Source organism: Pinus tabuliformis, chromosome J (genome assembly GCF_031772625.1).
Source record: "Pinus tabuliformis cultivar Carrire ecotype Pingquan chromosome J, CPIR1, whole genome shotgun sequence".
In the NCBI taxonomy this organism is placed as follows: Eukaryota; Viridiplantae; Streptophyta; class Pinopsida; order Pinales; family Pinaceae; genus Pinus; species Pinus tabuliformis.
This window is the reverse complement of record NC_142295.1, coordinates 213,720,572-213,733,905: the sequence shown is the minus strand read 5'-3', so window position 1 is coordinate 213,733,905 and position 13,334 is coordinate 213,720,572. Positions and strand designations below refer to the sequence as shown.

At 40.9% G+C, this 13,334-nt stretch overlaps 1 protein-coding gene across 1 annotated transcript in view; it reads left to right on the top strand.

The window, feature by feature from the left end:
• LOC149226455 (uncharacterized) overlaps positions 1-13,334 on the top strand; it is a 547,178-nt gene that overhangs the window by 283,873 nt on the left and 249,971 nt on the right. The window contains exons 9-11 of the mRNA XM_089377496.1: positions 9,421-9,527; positions 9,913-10,075; positions 10,319-10,384. Coding sequence (XP_089233622.1) covers positions 9,421-9,527; positions 9,913-10,075; positions 10,319-10,384 — 336 coding nt within the window. The remainder of the gene's footprint in view (positions 1-9,420; positions 9,528-9,912; positions 10,076-10,318; positions 10,385-13,334) is intronic.

The window sequence follows — 13,334 nt, the reverse complement described above, 5'->3', positions numbered from 1 at the left end:
ATTGTTCTTAGAAGGTGCCGGTATGAGAGGTCTGTCATCCACAACCTTCAAACAATGGTTTGGATTAGCTTCACTCTTAGTGAATCTCAACTTCATTTGACAACTATCAATCCTCTCATACTATGCCCGGGGTGTTTTTCTTCAAGCCACAGAGGGCTTTCTTCCACATGTATACATGAGATTCCCGATCATGAATCTCAAACTCCTCGGGTTGTTCCAAACTTGTGGACCTGCTACATGAGGGGAATGGTCCCCTTGTAGGATTTTCCTTCCGTACATCTCAGACATGTACCTTCATGCTCTTCTTGAATTTAGGCATCCCTGTCACCATCTGACTCACATCGGGTAGGGCCCCATAAGTAGACCTCCGGTGTTATAAATGAGATATGTTAATTGACATGATCCCCAATGGACCATCCTGCAACTTGATACAAATTGCCAACCTTGAACCCATGAGAAAAAGCGTCTTTTGAAAATTCTATTTTCAAACACGTACCTTTCCATCGATGAATGCCACCCTCAAACCTTTGACTTTCATTGCCGAAATGGACACCAAGTTCTTCTTGCGATCAGGTACATAAAAGAGATTCTGTGAATGAATTGAGTTACCCTCATTCAATTGAGGGGTAACACCCTTTTCGGGATAGGTGTCATCGGCTCCAAGTATAATCCCACGAATGTTTCCATCTCTACCAAATTAGAGAGAGAGCACCCTTCTATTTGATGGAGTGCCTTGAAGCACTATAATCAATAAGCCAGATTCCCAAAGAATTTGAAGGAGAGGGCCAATACAAGATAACACTTCTTTATCTTATCAGAAACAACGTTTGATTCTTCATACCTGGGGTTCCTTGCTTTCTCTGAAGAGTCGACCATTTTCTTGATGACTTGCATTACCTGTCATTCCTCTAATCATTGAAGATGTCCTTGGAATGATTGTTATCATCATCAAGTGATTTGTCCTTGCCATTCGGACACTCCTTCGCATAATGGCTGAACAGGTCATCTGTCTTTCTCTCCACCTTAGATCCGGACTTTCCAATGAAGTGATCTTTAGGTAGGCCATCATAAGCTTCCTCAGCGCCATTCTGATAATGTTCTCTACTTCGATTTCACCCTTGGTGAATTTGAAGAGGGATGAGGAATCCATTGATCCTTTTGTCCTTTCCCAATTGTCTTTGGTGATTGCTCTGTCACTCTGGCTTGGGCATTGTCTTCACCTTAGCTTCGATACCATGTTAAGTTTAGGTATGTTCTATGCTAGAGCAATTTATTTCAATTTTCACAGTTAGCTTAATATCTTCTCCAGATTAGCAATCATATCAGCGTTAAAGTAAACTGCAGATAGAACATAAATATAAATTGCAGAAGACAAGCCAAGACAAGAGAACACAAGATGTGGCGCTAGCCAGGGACAAACTCCAATGTGGAGAAACCCTTCGTCAATTCTTCTTATATGATCTTCAATAGTTCAGCAGAGAGAGAGAGAGAGAGATAGAGATAGTACATTTATAGCAGAAGTCAACACTTTGACTTATGTAGATAAGAGCATAGATCATCTCCTAGGATGATGATACATGAGATCAGTTGAAGACATGCTGCTTCAACTGATTCTCCAAGGTGACTGCTTCACCTATCATAGTGTTGCATCTCATCATCATGCTGCACCTCACCGTGCTGCACCATGCTGCACCCATCATCATAATGCTGGACCTCATGCTGTTGCTGTCCCAGTGTTTAGCACTGCTGTACATAGTGCCACTGCTGCACCATGCTTATTGCTATCCCATTGTACTTGCTGCTGTCCATGCTTTACCATGCTGCTGCTGTCCATGATTCTTCATGCTTGTAGCCGTCCCTATGTGTCACCAAGGTTGCAGCTGTCCTTCATGTTGCAGCTTCACTGAGTCTCACAAAATTGCTGTTCTATGCATCACAACGTTCATCCTAAGATACCAAGGTTGCTTGCTATGGTGCTATGGCCTGCGGCCTAGCACTTAGCAATGCCAATGTAAGTGGTTTGAGTTAGGATCGCTGCAATAGTCCTAACGGATTGACCTGCTACCTACCACAGTTCATCTGTCATCTACAACTCGCCCAAAAACAGATCTCCTTACCTTGATTGCTGTCCAAACAACCTTGATTAGGCTCCTGTAGATACTTGGCCTAACAACCCTACACACAGTGCCTACGCAGCCTTCTTTCCCACACAGTAGTAGCCTCTCTCTATAGCTGAAATAGAAGTGCCCTAACTGTCTTTACTCTAGCGTCTTGGTGCTCTTGAATTGCCTTCAAGGTAGGCCTGCAAGGAGCCTCCTTAGTCGGCCTAATCTCCAGCTCCTTGTTCCTTTGAGACAGCCCTGTTCTTGGGCCTGTTTTCACCCTCAAACAGTCCTCAAACCAACCCGCATCCCCACAACAACTCGACCTCTAATTAGGCCCTCCACGCTGTCCTCACGCTGTCTCTTTTGCTGCGGCTAGGGCATAATATGTTTGCCCAATCCTTGCTGTGACCATGACCGCATTTTAGGGCAGCGTTAGAGCTGTGTTCTAGGACTGCAGTTAGGGCTTTTGTGGATCTCCATTTAGCTGTGTTCATGACTGCGTTTAAGTGTCTCTTCTTGTTGCGTATTAGACAACGTATTAGGGCATCAAGTGGCTTCTCCATATTAGCATTAAGGCTGGCTTTATGGGCTGTAGTTTAGGGTAGCGTAGGTCTCCTTAGAAAACCTTTACAGCTCCACGTCTAGGGCTTCTCCTTGACAACGTATGAGAAATTGTGTCTCCTCCATGACAACGTTAGGGTCTAGGGCTTCTTCTAGGGTAGTGTATCATCTTGAGATCTATCCTCCCATCAAAACCCAAAGACAAGTGGAGAGGAAGAGATCACAAGAGGTGTGTAAAATGACTTGAGAGTCTCCTTTATTTATAGTGCTACATTGAGGATGAGAGGGGGCAATTTGGTTGCTGGCCGACCTTGACGAATTGTCCCATAACACAAATAAATTCATATCTCCATGAATACTTATTGGAATCGGATGATCTTTATATCAATCCTACACCTCTCGACGAGAGGGATCCAAGAAAAATATCAGCTGCCATAAATAAGATGACCCACATGGAGTTTGGCCCTAGTTGCCAATTTTAACACATTCTAACACAATTTTATATTAATTCACATTAATATTTTAATTTCCCTATGTTTAGACTTAGGGACTCCATTAAAAATATTAATTATTTTAATATCTCCCAAATTGTTTAGAATCTGCCCAAACCCTTTCTGGGTATTAGAGATCTCATGTGCCTTAGCCTCTCCACCAAATTTCATGGCTAGAGCACATCCGATGCTACCGCAAATCAACACAACACTTGAGCTAGATCGAAATTCTGGAGCGTGGTTTGCTGAGAATTTTGGAGTGAGCTTCTAGTGTAGAGAGGGGCAGTTTGGCAGTGGAACTTTCATCCAAGGTTGAGAATACATAGAAGAGAGGCAGCACAACACCAGGGAGAGACAGTGCAACTCCAGAAGGGTGACGCAGAGGCTAGAGGAGCTGACGCAATCACTTAGATGTAGCGTTGGGGTTTCTATGAGGCAGATCAGGCATTAGTTCAAGAGATTGATTTTTGAGCCAGGAAGGCTCATTGGGAGGGTGACGTAGCTCCTAGAGGAGGTGACGTAGTTCCAACGCAGAGCTGGGAGCAGCGATTGCTGCACAACACTGGGGACAACGCAATCACCTGTGGGGTTTGTTCGTCTAGTTACTGGATTGGCCAAAATATCTGTCTCCGGATAGAGGTACTTCTGTCGGGTTTATTCTTTGTTGGGTGAGTCAGATTTGGAACCCTAGTTGTATTAAAAAATCTACTTAATAATAAAACCCTCATATTTGTTGCACCGATTTTCCCACACAGGTTTTTTTCGGGGACGTTTAGACCAAAAAAAAGTGTCCTTTGTGTGATTGTCTCATTTATTTTTCAGTACTTGATCTGTATATTGGTGTAGGCTGCAGTGTATTTGCATTAATATTTTCTGAATATTTTTGAAAATAACTTGTTAAAATGAAGAACACAAGTAGGTAATGCAAATCAGTTTACTGCAGTAGGATTTCTGGTTTGTTAGATTCAGAAATTTTCACATGGTATCAGAGCAATTGTAGATCAAGGAGGACCGAAGCAGTGGACGAAAGGACAAAGGAAAATCTGTGTGAAGACAATTGTCTTGAGAGACAACACCGTTTTTTGGCTGAGAGAGCAAAGGAGGGGTGACACAGTCACCAAGGGAGGCTCACACAAAGCCTATGTCAACCTGATTGGGTGACGTTGTTGCTGCAGAGGGCAGCGCAGTGATTACTGGGCTAGCGCAGAGACTGTTGAGTCTCATTTTTCCGGTAGCTGTGGCTAGAGGTGCAACACAAATTTCATTTGGAGTTGTTGGTGGGGTGCTAATTTTGTTGATGCAGAACAATACCTAGTGGGGCGGAAGCAAAGTAGAGGGAATCAGTTCCCCAGAAGATTTCTTGCCAAGAAATCTAGATCCAGTGCTGAGCAACTTAAAAGTCATCTTGATGTCTCAATAAGCCTTGGAAGGGAAATGGACATTCAAACTTCTTGAAGATCAATATGACTCGAAATTAGTAAGGTAGGTCCTTTGATATACAACCTGCCTTGAAGTTGTAGAGACCTAAATCTCGAATGCCATCTTGCATGACCTCTGTCAAGTACGCAAAAGTTGTTTTTGCATTATGACAAAGAAGTATGGTAAACTGATCTTGGAAGTTCTTTCCTAAAGTTAAGGTAGTCATTTGCTAGAAGCTTGGCTTTCATATCTGAAGCAAATCTCTTGAAATCCTTGTTAAGGCAGAATACATCTTAGATACACATTTTAATGATTTGAATCATGCTCAAGAACTGATGGACGACGGGTTACTTGTTCTGGAAGAACCATGGATGGTCATCTAGTTGAGGACAAAATTTGTTGGACTGGTTGATGGTACAAGTTCTCTCTTAAAATTGCTCTAAAAGTCAATGGAATTTCCTCCCTTGAAGACACTTGCTTTCATAATTTGTATGTGCCTCAAATTTAGTGCAATTTTCACTGTGGAATCTATACATATTTGAGTTTTTTTCTTGCTGGTATGTATTTTCTGCAATAGAGTATCTTATATTAGATCATGTTGTTTGTTTCATTTAACTCTTAACCTTCATCATTCAAGTGTTTATAGGTACTGGTCTCTCTTACGTCTTTGGTGAAGTTGTGTTGTGTAGGGTTACCCCTGGTTGTATTCTAGGAGTTAGCCAAAAGTGAGAAGAGAATGCGCTAAGGTGACAGTGGCTACATCTCCTATATTCTTATGTTTAGCACCTTCTCTGGACCTTGTTAAGCTTGCTAATTCAAGCGACAACAATGCCAACTATGAAAAGATTTATACTTGGCTTGGGTTGTTGGAGTGTATGATGTGCTCTAGCACAAATCCTGGGCAAGTTCAGCTCAAAAGAAGCCTTGTCTTGCTTCTTCTGTGGAAATTTCTGAATCTAACACATCATAAATCCCTATTGCTATTTCTGGTTTATTATCTCCTACTTGTTCTTTACATTAACAAATTATTTAATCATATGAAGTTTGAACATCGAAATAAACACAATAGTAGCCTTAACAAATATACAGATCAACAACTGAAATAAACTGAGACAACACAAGGGACACTGTTATTTTTGGACAATCGTCCCCGGAAAAACCCAATGCGGGAAAACTAGTGCAGCAGATGAGGGTTTTATTATTATGCAGTTTTCTGAATACAACTAGGGCGGCATAAATAGATCACCCAACAGAGAATGCCCTCAACAGTAGTACCTCTCTTTGGTGAGAGATATCCCGGCTAATTAGCAACCAGATGATGAGCCCCACAGTGACTTCGACTATTCCTCAGCTAGACAGCGAAAGCCGCTCCAAGCTTCTCTCTGGAACTACGTCACCCTCCAGGGACCGCGTCACCCTCTATGGCTTTGCATCAGCGTCTCAGCTCTTAGTCTACCCCACGAAAACACCACAATGTAGCTCTTTTTGCCCAGTGTCAGCTCTGTTAACCTCTGTGTCTTCCTACGTCAGCTTCTCATCCTCTTGTGTCCTCAACACTCGCCCTCCAAGCCTCTGCGTTAGCTTTGGCTACCTCTGCGTCAGCCTAGGCTACCTCTGCGTCAGCCTAGGCTACCTCTGCGCTGTCTCTCCGGCACTATCTTTGCCTCTCAGCTATGTATTCTCGGCCTTCTCCTGAACTGCCCCTCGCTGCAACAGATCACTAACTCGATTTCTCAGCAAACCCTGCCCCAGAAAATCGAATTGACTGATCAACTTGGTGTATCTTCAACTGACCCTCAAGCCTCCTCTTCTACTTTTACTGTTGACATTTCAACGACTGAGATTAAGTCTCTAATCAACGGCTAAGATTAGATTTGGCTTGATCCTCGTTGTTTAGAACTTTCTCACCCATATTATATTAATACACATTAATATTTAAATTTTTCAAAGTTTAGACTTAGGAACCCCATTAAAAATATTAATTATTTTAATATCTCTTCATCCGGGTGGATTTTCTCCAAACGATTTCTAGGTCTTGGAGATCTCATGTGCCTTAGCCTCTCCACCAATTTTCATGGCTAGAGCACATTTGATGCTACCAAAAATCAATATTCCCTCTTAGCGAAGAATGTTCTCTAGTAATGCTTTGTAATAGATACATCACACTGATCTTCCGCATCGATACCTGTGTTGATGCTTGGCTTGCTGCCTCACATCCCTTGCACTGCTACTTCTTGTACTACTGCCCATGACACTACCACTGCCACTTCTACATTTGTACTACAGCTCCCTCTCAACATGTTGCCCATGCTGCCCATAACATTGCCACTGCTAACTGCTACACTACAACTCAGTTACCGAGAAATAAGTAACTGATCTCACCCAAACTCGGACATCTTTGTCAGTCTGGAAGCCTCGTGTTGCTGAAGCTACCTCTACTGTTATCCTGTGCACCCTTTGCTACCACTGCGCTGCTGCAAACACCTCTGTGCCTCTCACATTACTGCAACCTCCACTGCACTGCTTCAGATTTTTGCACTCAAGACCTGCCTTGCTGCTCCATCGCACTTTGCTCCACCCAGTACCTGTCAGCATGCTACCATGTTAAGGGCTCCCGTAGCTGGATGTGATCCAAGAGTTTGGGCATGTCAAGGATCTTGCCCCTAGCATGTAGTTCTCCTGACTACAACTTGATGTCTCCCTACCTCTTCTCTAGAGGTGCATGAGCACTCATGGCACAATCATCATCAGTCTCGACAACCTGCTCTGCCTTTGCTGAAACTTCCTTTGAGTCAGAAGCCTCTCTCTTGCTTTTTTTCCTGGTACACTAGGATGCATAATGTCTCAGCTCCCCACAATGGAAGCACTTAACCGTGGAGATGTCCTTCTTCTTCCTCTTTTGTAGCCCCTGCTGTCTCGCAGATGCGAGAGCTGCATCCTCCTCCTCCTCCTTCTTGACTCTGACTCCCTTACCACTACTCCTTGCCTTGGTCAATCTCCTGAGCTCTTCCTGTCAAAGAGCTGCCCACATCTCCTCCCAACCGGGAAGAGTAGCCTTGCCCAAAATACTTTGGACAAATGTCTCCCACTCCTCGGAGATTGCATTCAGGGCAGTCCTGACCATGAACTTTGGATCCGGTGTAGACCCCATGGAAGTGAGCTTGTCGCGAATCTCTTGCAACCTGAGAAGGAATGGATCTATTTACTCTCCCTTATTAATTTGATATGCCCTCAGCTGGTTCTCCAATAACATCTTCCTCTGCACGGAAGATCCCTGGTATAAGGAGGTCAGGGTGTCCCACATCTCCTTTGCTGTGTTCTTCTCAGTGATATGTGGTATGACATGATCTTTGACCCTCCAAGGACTGCGTCACCCTCTATGGCTTTGTGTTTGCCTCTCAGCTCTTAATGTGCCCCTCAAAAACACCACAACATAGCTCTTTCTGCCCAGCTTCAGCTCTGCTAGCCTCTGCGTCTCCTTGTGCCAGCTTCTCAGCCTTCTGCGTCCTCAGTGCTGGCCCTCCAAGGGTCTGCATCAACTCTGGCTGCCTCTGCGTTAACCCAGGCTGCCTCTGCACTGTCTCTCCGGCACTCTCTCTGCCTCTCTGATATGTATTCTTGGCCTTCTGCTAAACTGCCCCTCACTGCAACAGATCACTAAATCGATTTCTCAGCAAACCCTGCCCTAGAAAATCGAATTGACTGATCAACTTGGTGTATCTCCAACTGACCCTCAAGCCTCCTCTTATATTTTTCCTGTTGACCTTTCAACAGCCGAGATTAAGTCCCTAATCAACGACTAAGATTAGATCTAGCTTGATCCTCGTTATTTAGAACTTTCTCATCCATATTATATTAATAGACATTAATATTTTATTTTTCCTAAGTTTAGACTTAGGCACCCCATTAAAAATATTAATTATTTTAATATCTCTTCATCCGGGTGGAATTTATCCAAACGATTTTGGGGTCCTGGAGATCTCATGTGCCTTGGCCCCTCCACCAATTTTCATGGCTACAAGCCTACAACACATCTAATGCTACCAAAAATCAACATCTTCTGCTAGTGGGATGTTGTTGGTAAAGGAAGAGAGATTGGAAGTTCATAAGTGGCATGAGGCTGGAAGCCCTCACAAACCTAAAATGGGGATGCTCAATGCCCGCTGCAATTTGAATTAATTGAATAGTTGTTCCACTTTTTCTTGTGCTAATCATAGATGCAGAGAGCATTGACTAAGGCCTCGTTGAATGGATCAATCTGTCAATCAGTTTGAGGGTAGAATGAGGTGGAAAACCACAACTGACAGCCAACTTGCGAAGTAGCTTCCACAAGGACCTTTAACTGACAACCCTAGGCACTTGCTACTATGCTAATATTACTTGTATTTCAAGTCCCCGTGACCTATCATGGTTGTTTGTGTACACTAATATATTTCCTTCCATTTCCTTTTTATTTATTTTCTTTTAGACAATCGATATCAGTTATTATTCTTTAATGAACATATTATTTCCCCTCTAGACTATAGTTTGTGGTATCTACAATACGTTTATTATGGCCAGGAGGTGGAATTTGAATTTGAATTGGTCCAAGTAAACTAAATATCATTTGGGATTATGGTTTATGTTGGAAGGAAGAAATTGTATATACATATTGCAAAATTTGCCTCAGAAAATTTCCCTAGAACTATTCACAAGAGGATGAGCTTAAAAGTGTAATCTTTTTTTATTTGTCAATGGACACCTGTATTTCCTGATTGAAATATTTGCTATCTATTTGATTAATTAGCGTATATTCCTCTATCTGATGAGAATTGTCTCTATGGGTTTGTTGTTATATGCTCAAGGTTAACAGGGGAGTAGAAGCATTTTTAGTCCAACTCTTGGATACAGGATTGCTACATGCCGATCCACATCCTGGGAATCTTGTTTACACATCAACAGGCCAGATAGGGTAATGGTGACAATATATATTTTCTAGTTCAATGCCAGGTGGATTCTTCATTCAAGCATTGGCGAATAATCTGTTGATAAATTCAAATTGTTTTGGTTCTTGTTATATTTTATGTGAAATAAGTTTATAATAGTCTTAATCATTGTGAATTATCAGTACCATTACTTGGTTTTGGTTATAACTTTTGTACAATAATATTTCTTTATTCCCGTCCAAAATAGTGTGCTCATTTAATAAGAGGAAATCAACTTATTTTTGATTTTTATCTCCTGCACATATTCTTTGGTCAAAGGTCCAGAACTATCATTTGTAATTGTCAAATATTTCTCTTTCTGTTGGAATATCTGGAGTCTAGAGGTTGAGTTAACGTTTAATGCATCTGCAGGTTCCTTGATTTTGGTTTGCTTTGTCGAATGGAGAAGAAACATAAGCTTGCCATGCTTTCATCTATAGTACATATTGCTAATGCTGATTGGCCTTCTCTTGTAATCGATTTGGTTGACATGGATATTATAAGACCAGAAACTGATCTCAGACAAGTGCAAATGGTATTCTTTTTACACACTATACAGGGTGCAAGCTATATTAAAAAAGAATCCTCTCAAATAGCGGATGCTTAAATCCCTTTCTTTTCCTGCCACAGTGAGATTAATTCATTTGCAAATGTACATTTTGTTGTCTTTGAGGGTAAAACTATTTAAGATCCATCATTATTGATAAATTAGTGTATTGTTCTCTGACCAAGTAACATTCAAGCATGCCAATTTCTCATGCATTTGTCCTGGTATTAGGAATTGCAAGTTGCTTTAGGCGATGCAACAATGAAGGATGGCATTCCTGACATAAAGTTCAGTAAGGTAATTTCTGAAACATTGAAATTATTTAGTAAATATTACTATTCTTATTTTCAAATGACGGTTTGTGGTGGTATATTTATGTATTTTCTCGAGCCCTTGATGTTGAACCCATACTAGTAAGATATTTCTGTATTATTCTAACTGGTGGCATTCTTAAATATCCAAAGTCAGAATTTTGAAAACAACTTCGGCCGAATCCTATTCTACATATTTTGAAGTATGGCTATGCTATTCCAGTCATTTAGATAGCTTTATCATATTCAAACTGGTGACATTATTTAAACTATCTGAACTCGGAGTTGTGAAAACAATTTCAGGCTAGCCCTATTCTATTCCCTTTGAACTATGTCCATGCTATTACACAAAGGACATGTTATGTTTCATGTAGTGGATCTGAATGTACAATGGTAAATATGATTGGTGGAAATGTTCATAATGTACAAAACACAATACATGATAATTTTGGTGCTTGATGTTCAATAAAAGAAAGCAATGCAATGCAGCTTGCTTCATTTTGATTTGCATTTGAAGAAATAAATTTTAAGGTTTTGGGTCTAGTGTCATGAGGATTAGTTTGTTAGCTGCCTGGTCAATACCTTTTGACCAATCTCAACATATTGAATAAATTTTTTGTTGACAACAGTTGATTTAGATTGCATTTAGTTGTCTTGTTCTACTCTTCTCATGTTGTTTACAATTATGCAGGAATGCTTGTTCATTTGTTCACATTGTACCTACTAAATTCTAATTATAAAAATGTAAACCAAATTAGTGAAACTTTTGAAGGGGATGGTGTGCTTTCACTTTTGAGGTTGGAACCATTCAGAATTATAATGCTTTGGAAACATTTCTACAACACTGATTTTATGGTTTTTAAACAAATTTTTTGTTGAATGAGTGAGTTACTTACCATACCTGATCCTCCTTTATTGGCAGAGTAGCTTATTGCGCCACCCTCTTGTGTTAGGAAAGTCGCTTACTGTACCTTGTCCTGCTTTGTCAATCGAGTTCCTTATCATACCTCACCCTCCTTTATCAGGCGAGTCCCTTACCATACCTCACCCTCCTACATCAAGTAAGTCATTTACCATAGCTTGCCCATAATGGGCAAGTCACTTGTTGTACTTTGATTGAGAATCATTCTAGAAAACAAAGGATTAAAACTCGCCATATTTTTCCCTTTCTAGACTTTTAGTTGGTGGGTGTCATTGTCTACTCCACACAGATGGAAAACTCTATTTACAGCAGGTTGCTAAGCATAAAATGAATTTGATGATTGATGAAAGAGCAACTTATGTGTTGTTATAATAATATTCTAATTTAAGGTTACAACCTAGCCAAACGCTAAATTGACATATGAGACACTTTGTTTGTGGGACAAGGTATTCCTTCTATACAACTGTTGGCTACATAGCTTATGGAGATGTAGTGACCTCCAAGTGGGAACCACTTGTTCTTACTTGTCAAGTCCTAGTCTAACCTGGAAGCACTCATGAGTGTAATGGATCGATTTGGTTGGCAAGCAAGATTTGACATGGAGAGTTTAGGCCAAACCTAATGAGTCTCATAACTATGGTTGAAGTCATAAAAATTGAAGATTATGTTTATCTTCAATGCCTTACTTGGAAAAATAGTTTGATGTTTAACCCAATGTTGCATGACTCGTAGTCGTATAAGACTCATCTGGCTATTGACTCAGCGACCCGTATAAGACTTGGGAACGACCCGTATAAGACTTGACAAAATTTTCCCTCCATTTTCCTTTTCCCTCCACATGATCTCCAAAAAAATTAAAAAAAATAAAAAATCAATTTTTGAGGGTCTCCACGGGTCTTATGCGGGTCATATGGAGATTTTCATGGGTTCAATGCAGGTAGACGAGTTTTATGCGGGTTTTGGCAGGTATTGGTAGAAACCAGAGGTTTTATGCGAGTGACCCGTCTCACTATAAAACCCGTCAAGACTCGTGGCTACTCGTAGGTCTTATAAGAGTCATGCTACACTGGTTTAACCCATGAGTACTCACAGGCGTAATGTTTCAATTAGACTAGCAAGTATGATTTGACCTAGAAAGTCTAACCAAACTTCGTGAGTCTTATAAATATGGAAAAATTCATAAAAATTTAAGACTTCTCTTGATCTTCAATGCTCTATCTTCCCATTGGTATTTTTCATGCGTTAGTGTTCAAAGTAGGGTTTCAATTATTCCACGACTAAATTCTTTTTCTCTCTCCTATACGTCTAGGGCAACTGCTAGGGTTTTAGGTCTGGTTTATGCAGAAAGTGTTGTTTTATTGTATGTGGGTGGCTCATAGTTTAGGATTAGCCTCTATAACTTTTCTAGAAGCAAAATCTATCATAGTAGACAGCCTAACATACCCTAGAAGGGTTGATGTCAGCGTTTATTCTTGTTGTTTAAGCATATCTAACAACCTTAAAGAAATTTACCCTAGTCTAACACTAACCTCTATTTGAAGGCCTTGTCTCATTCTTCTTGAAGATCATTCTAAGGCCTTTTCTATGGCTGCTATATGACATTGAATGCCATATTATTGAATATCATCCAAATCCTAACTTATAACAACCCATGTAGTGGTCTAACCTTAGAGTGCTTGAACCTTACGATAGAAAACCTAGCTCATCTTTGTCCTTGCGAAGCACTCTAACCATCTTTCAACCTTCAAAAAATATTCATCTTGAGCCCTAGTATTAGAAGATCCTTGTAGGTGACTTAGGGAAGTCTTCCTTGTGGTTTAAATCCCACTAAAGAGCAGGAGGAAGGTTGTTATGGTGATAGTGGAAAACCTTCTTCATTATTTTCATAAGGTCTGGCCCCTTGCCCGATGAGGCTTTGCACCAGGCCTACTAGATTTTGTGGCAACATCTTTGGTGTCTTTGCTTGGGAGGAGTTGAGTCAACCTCCTTGTAATTCGAAGTTTATGCTTCAACA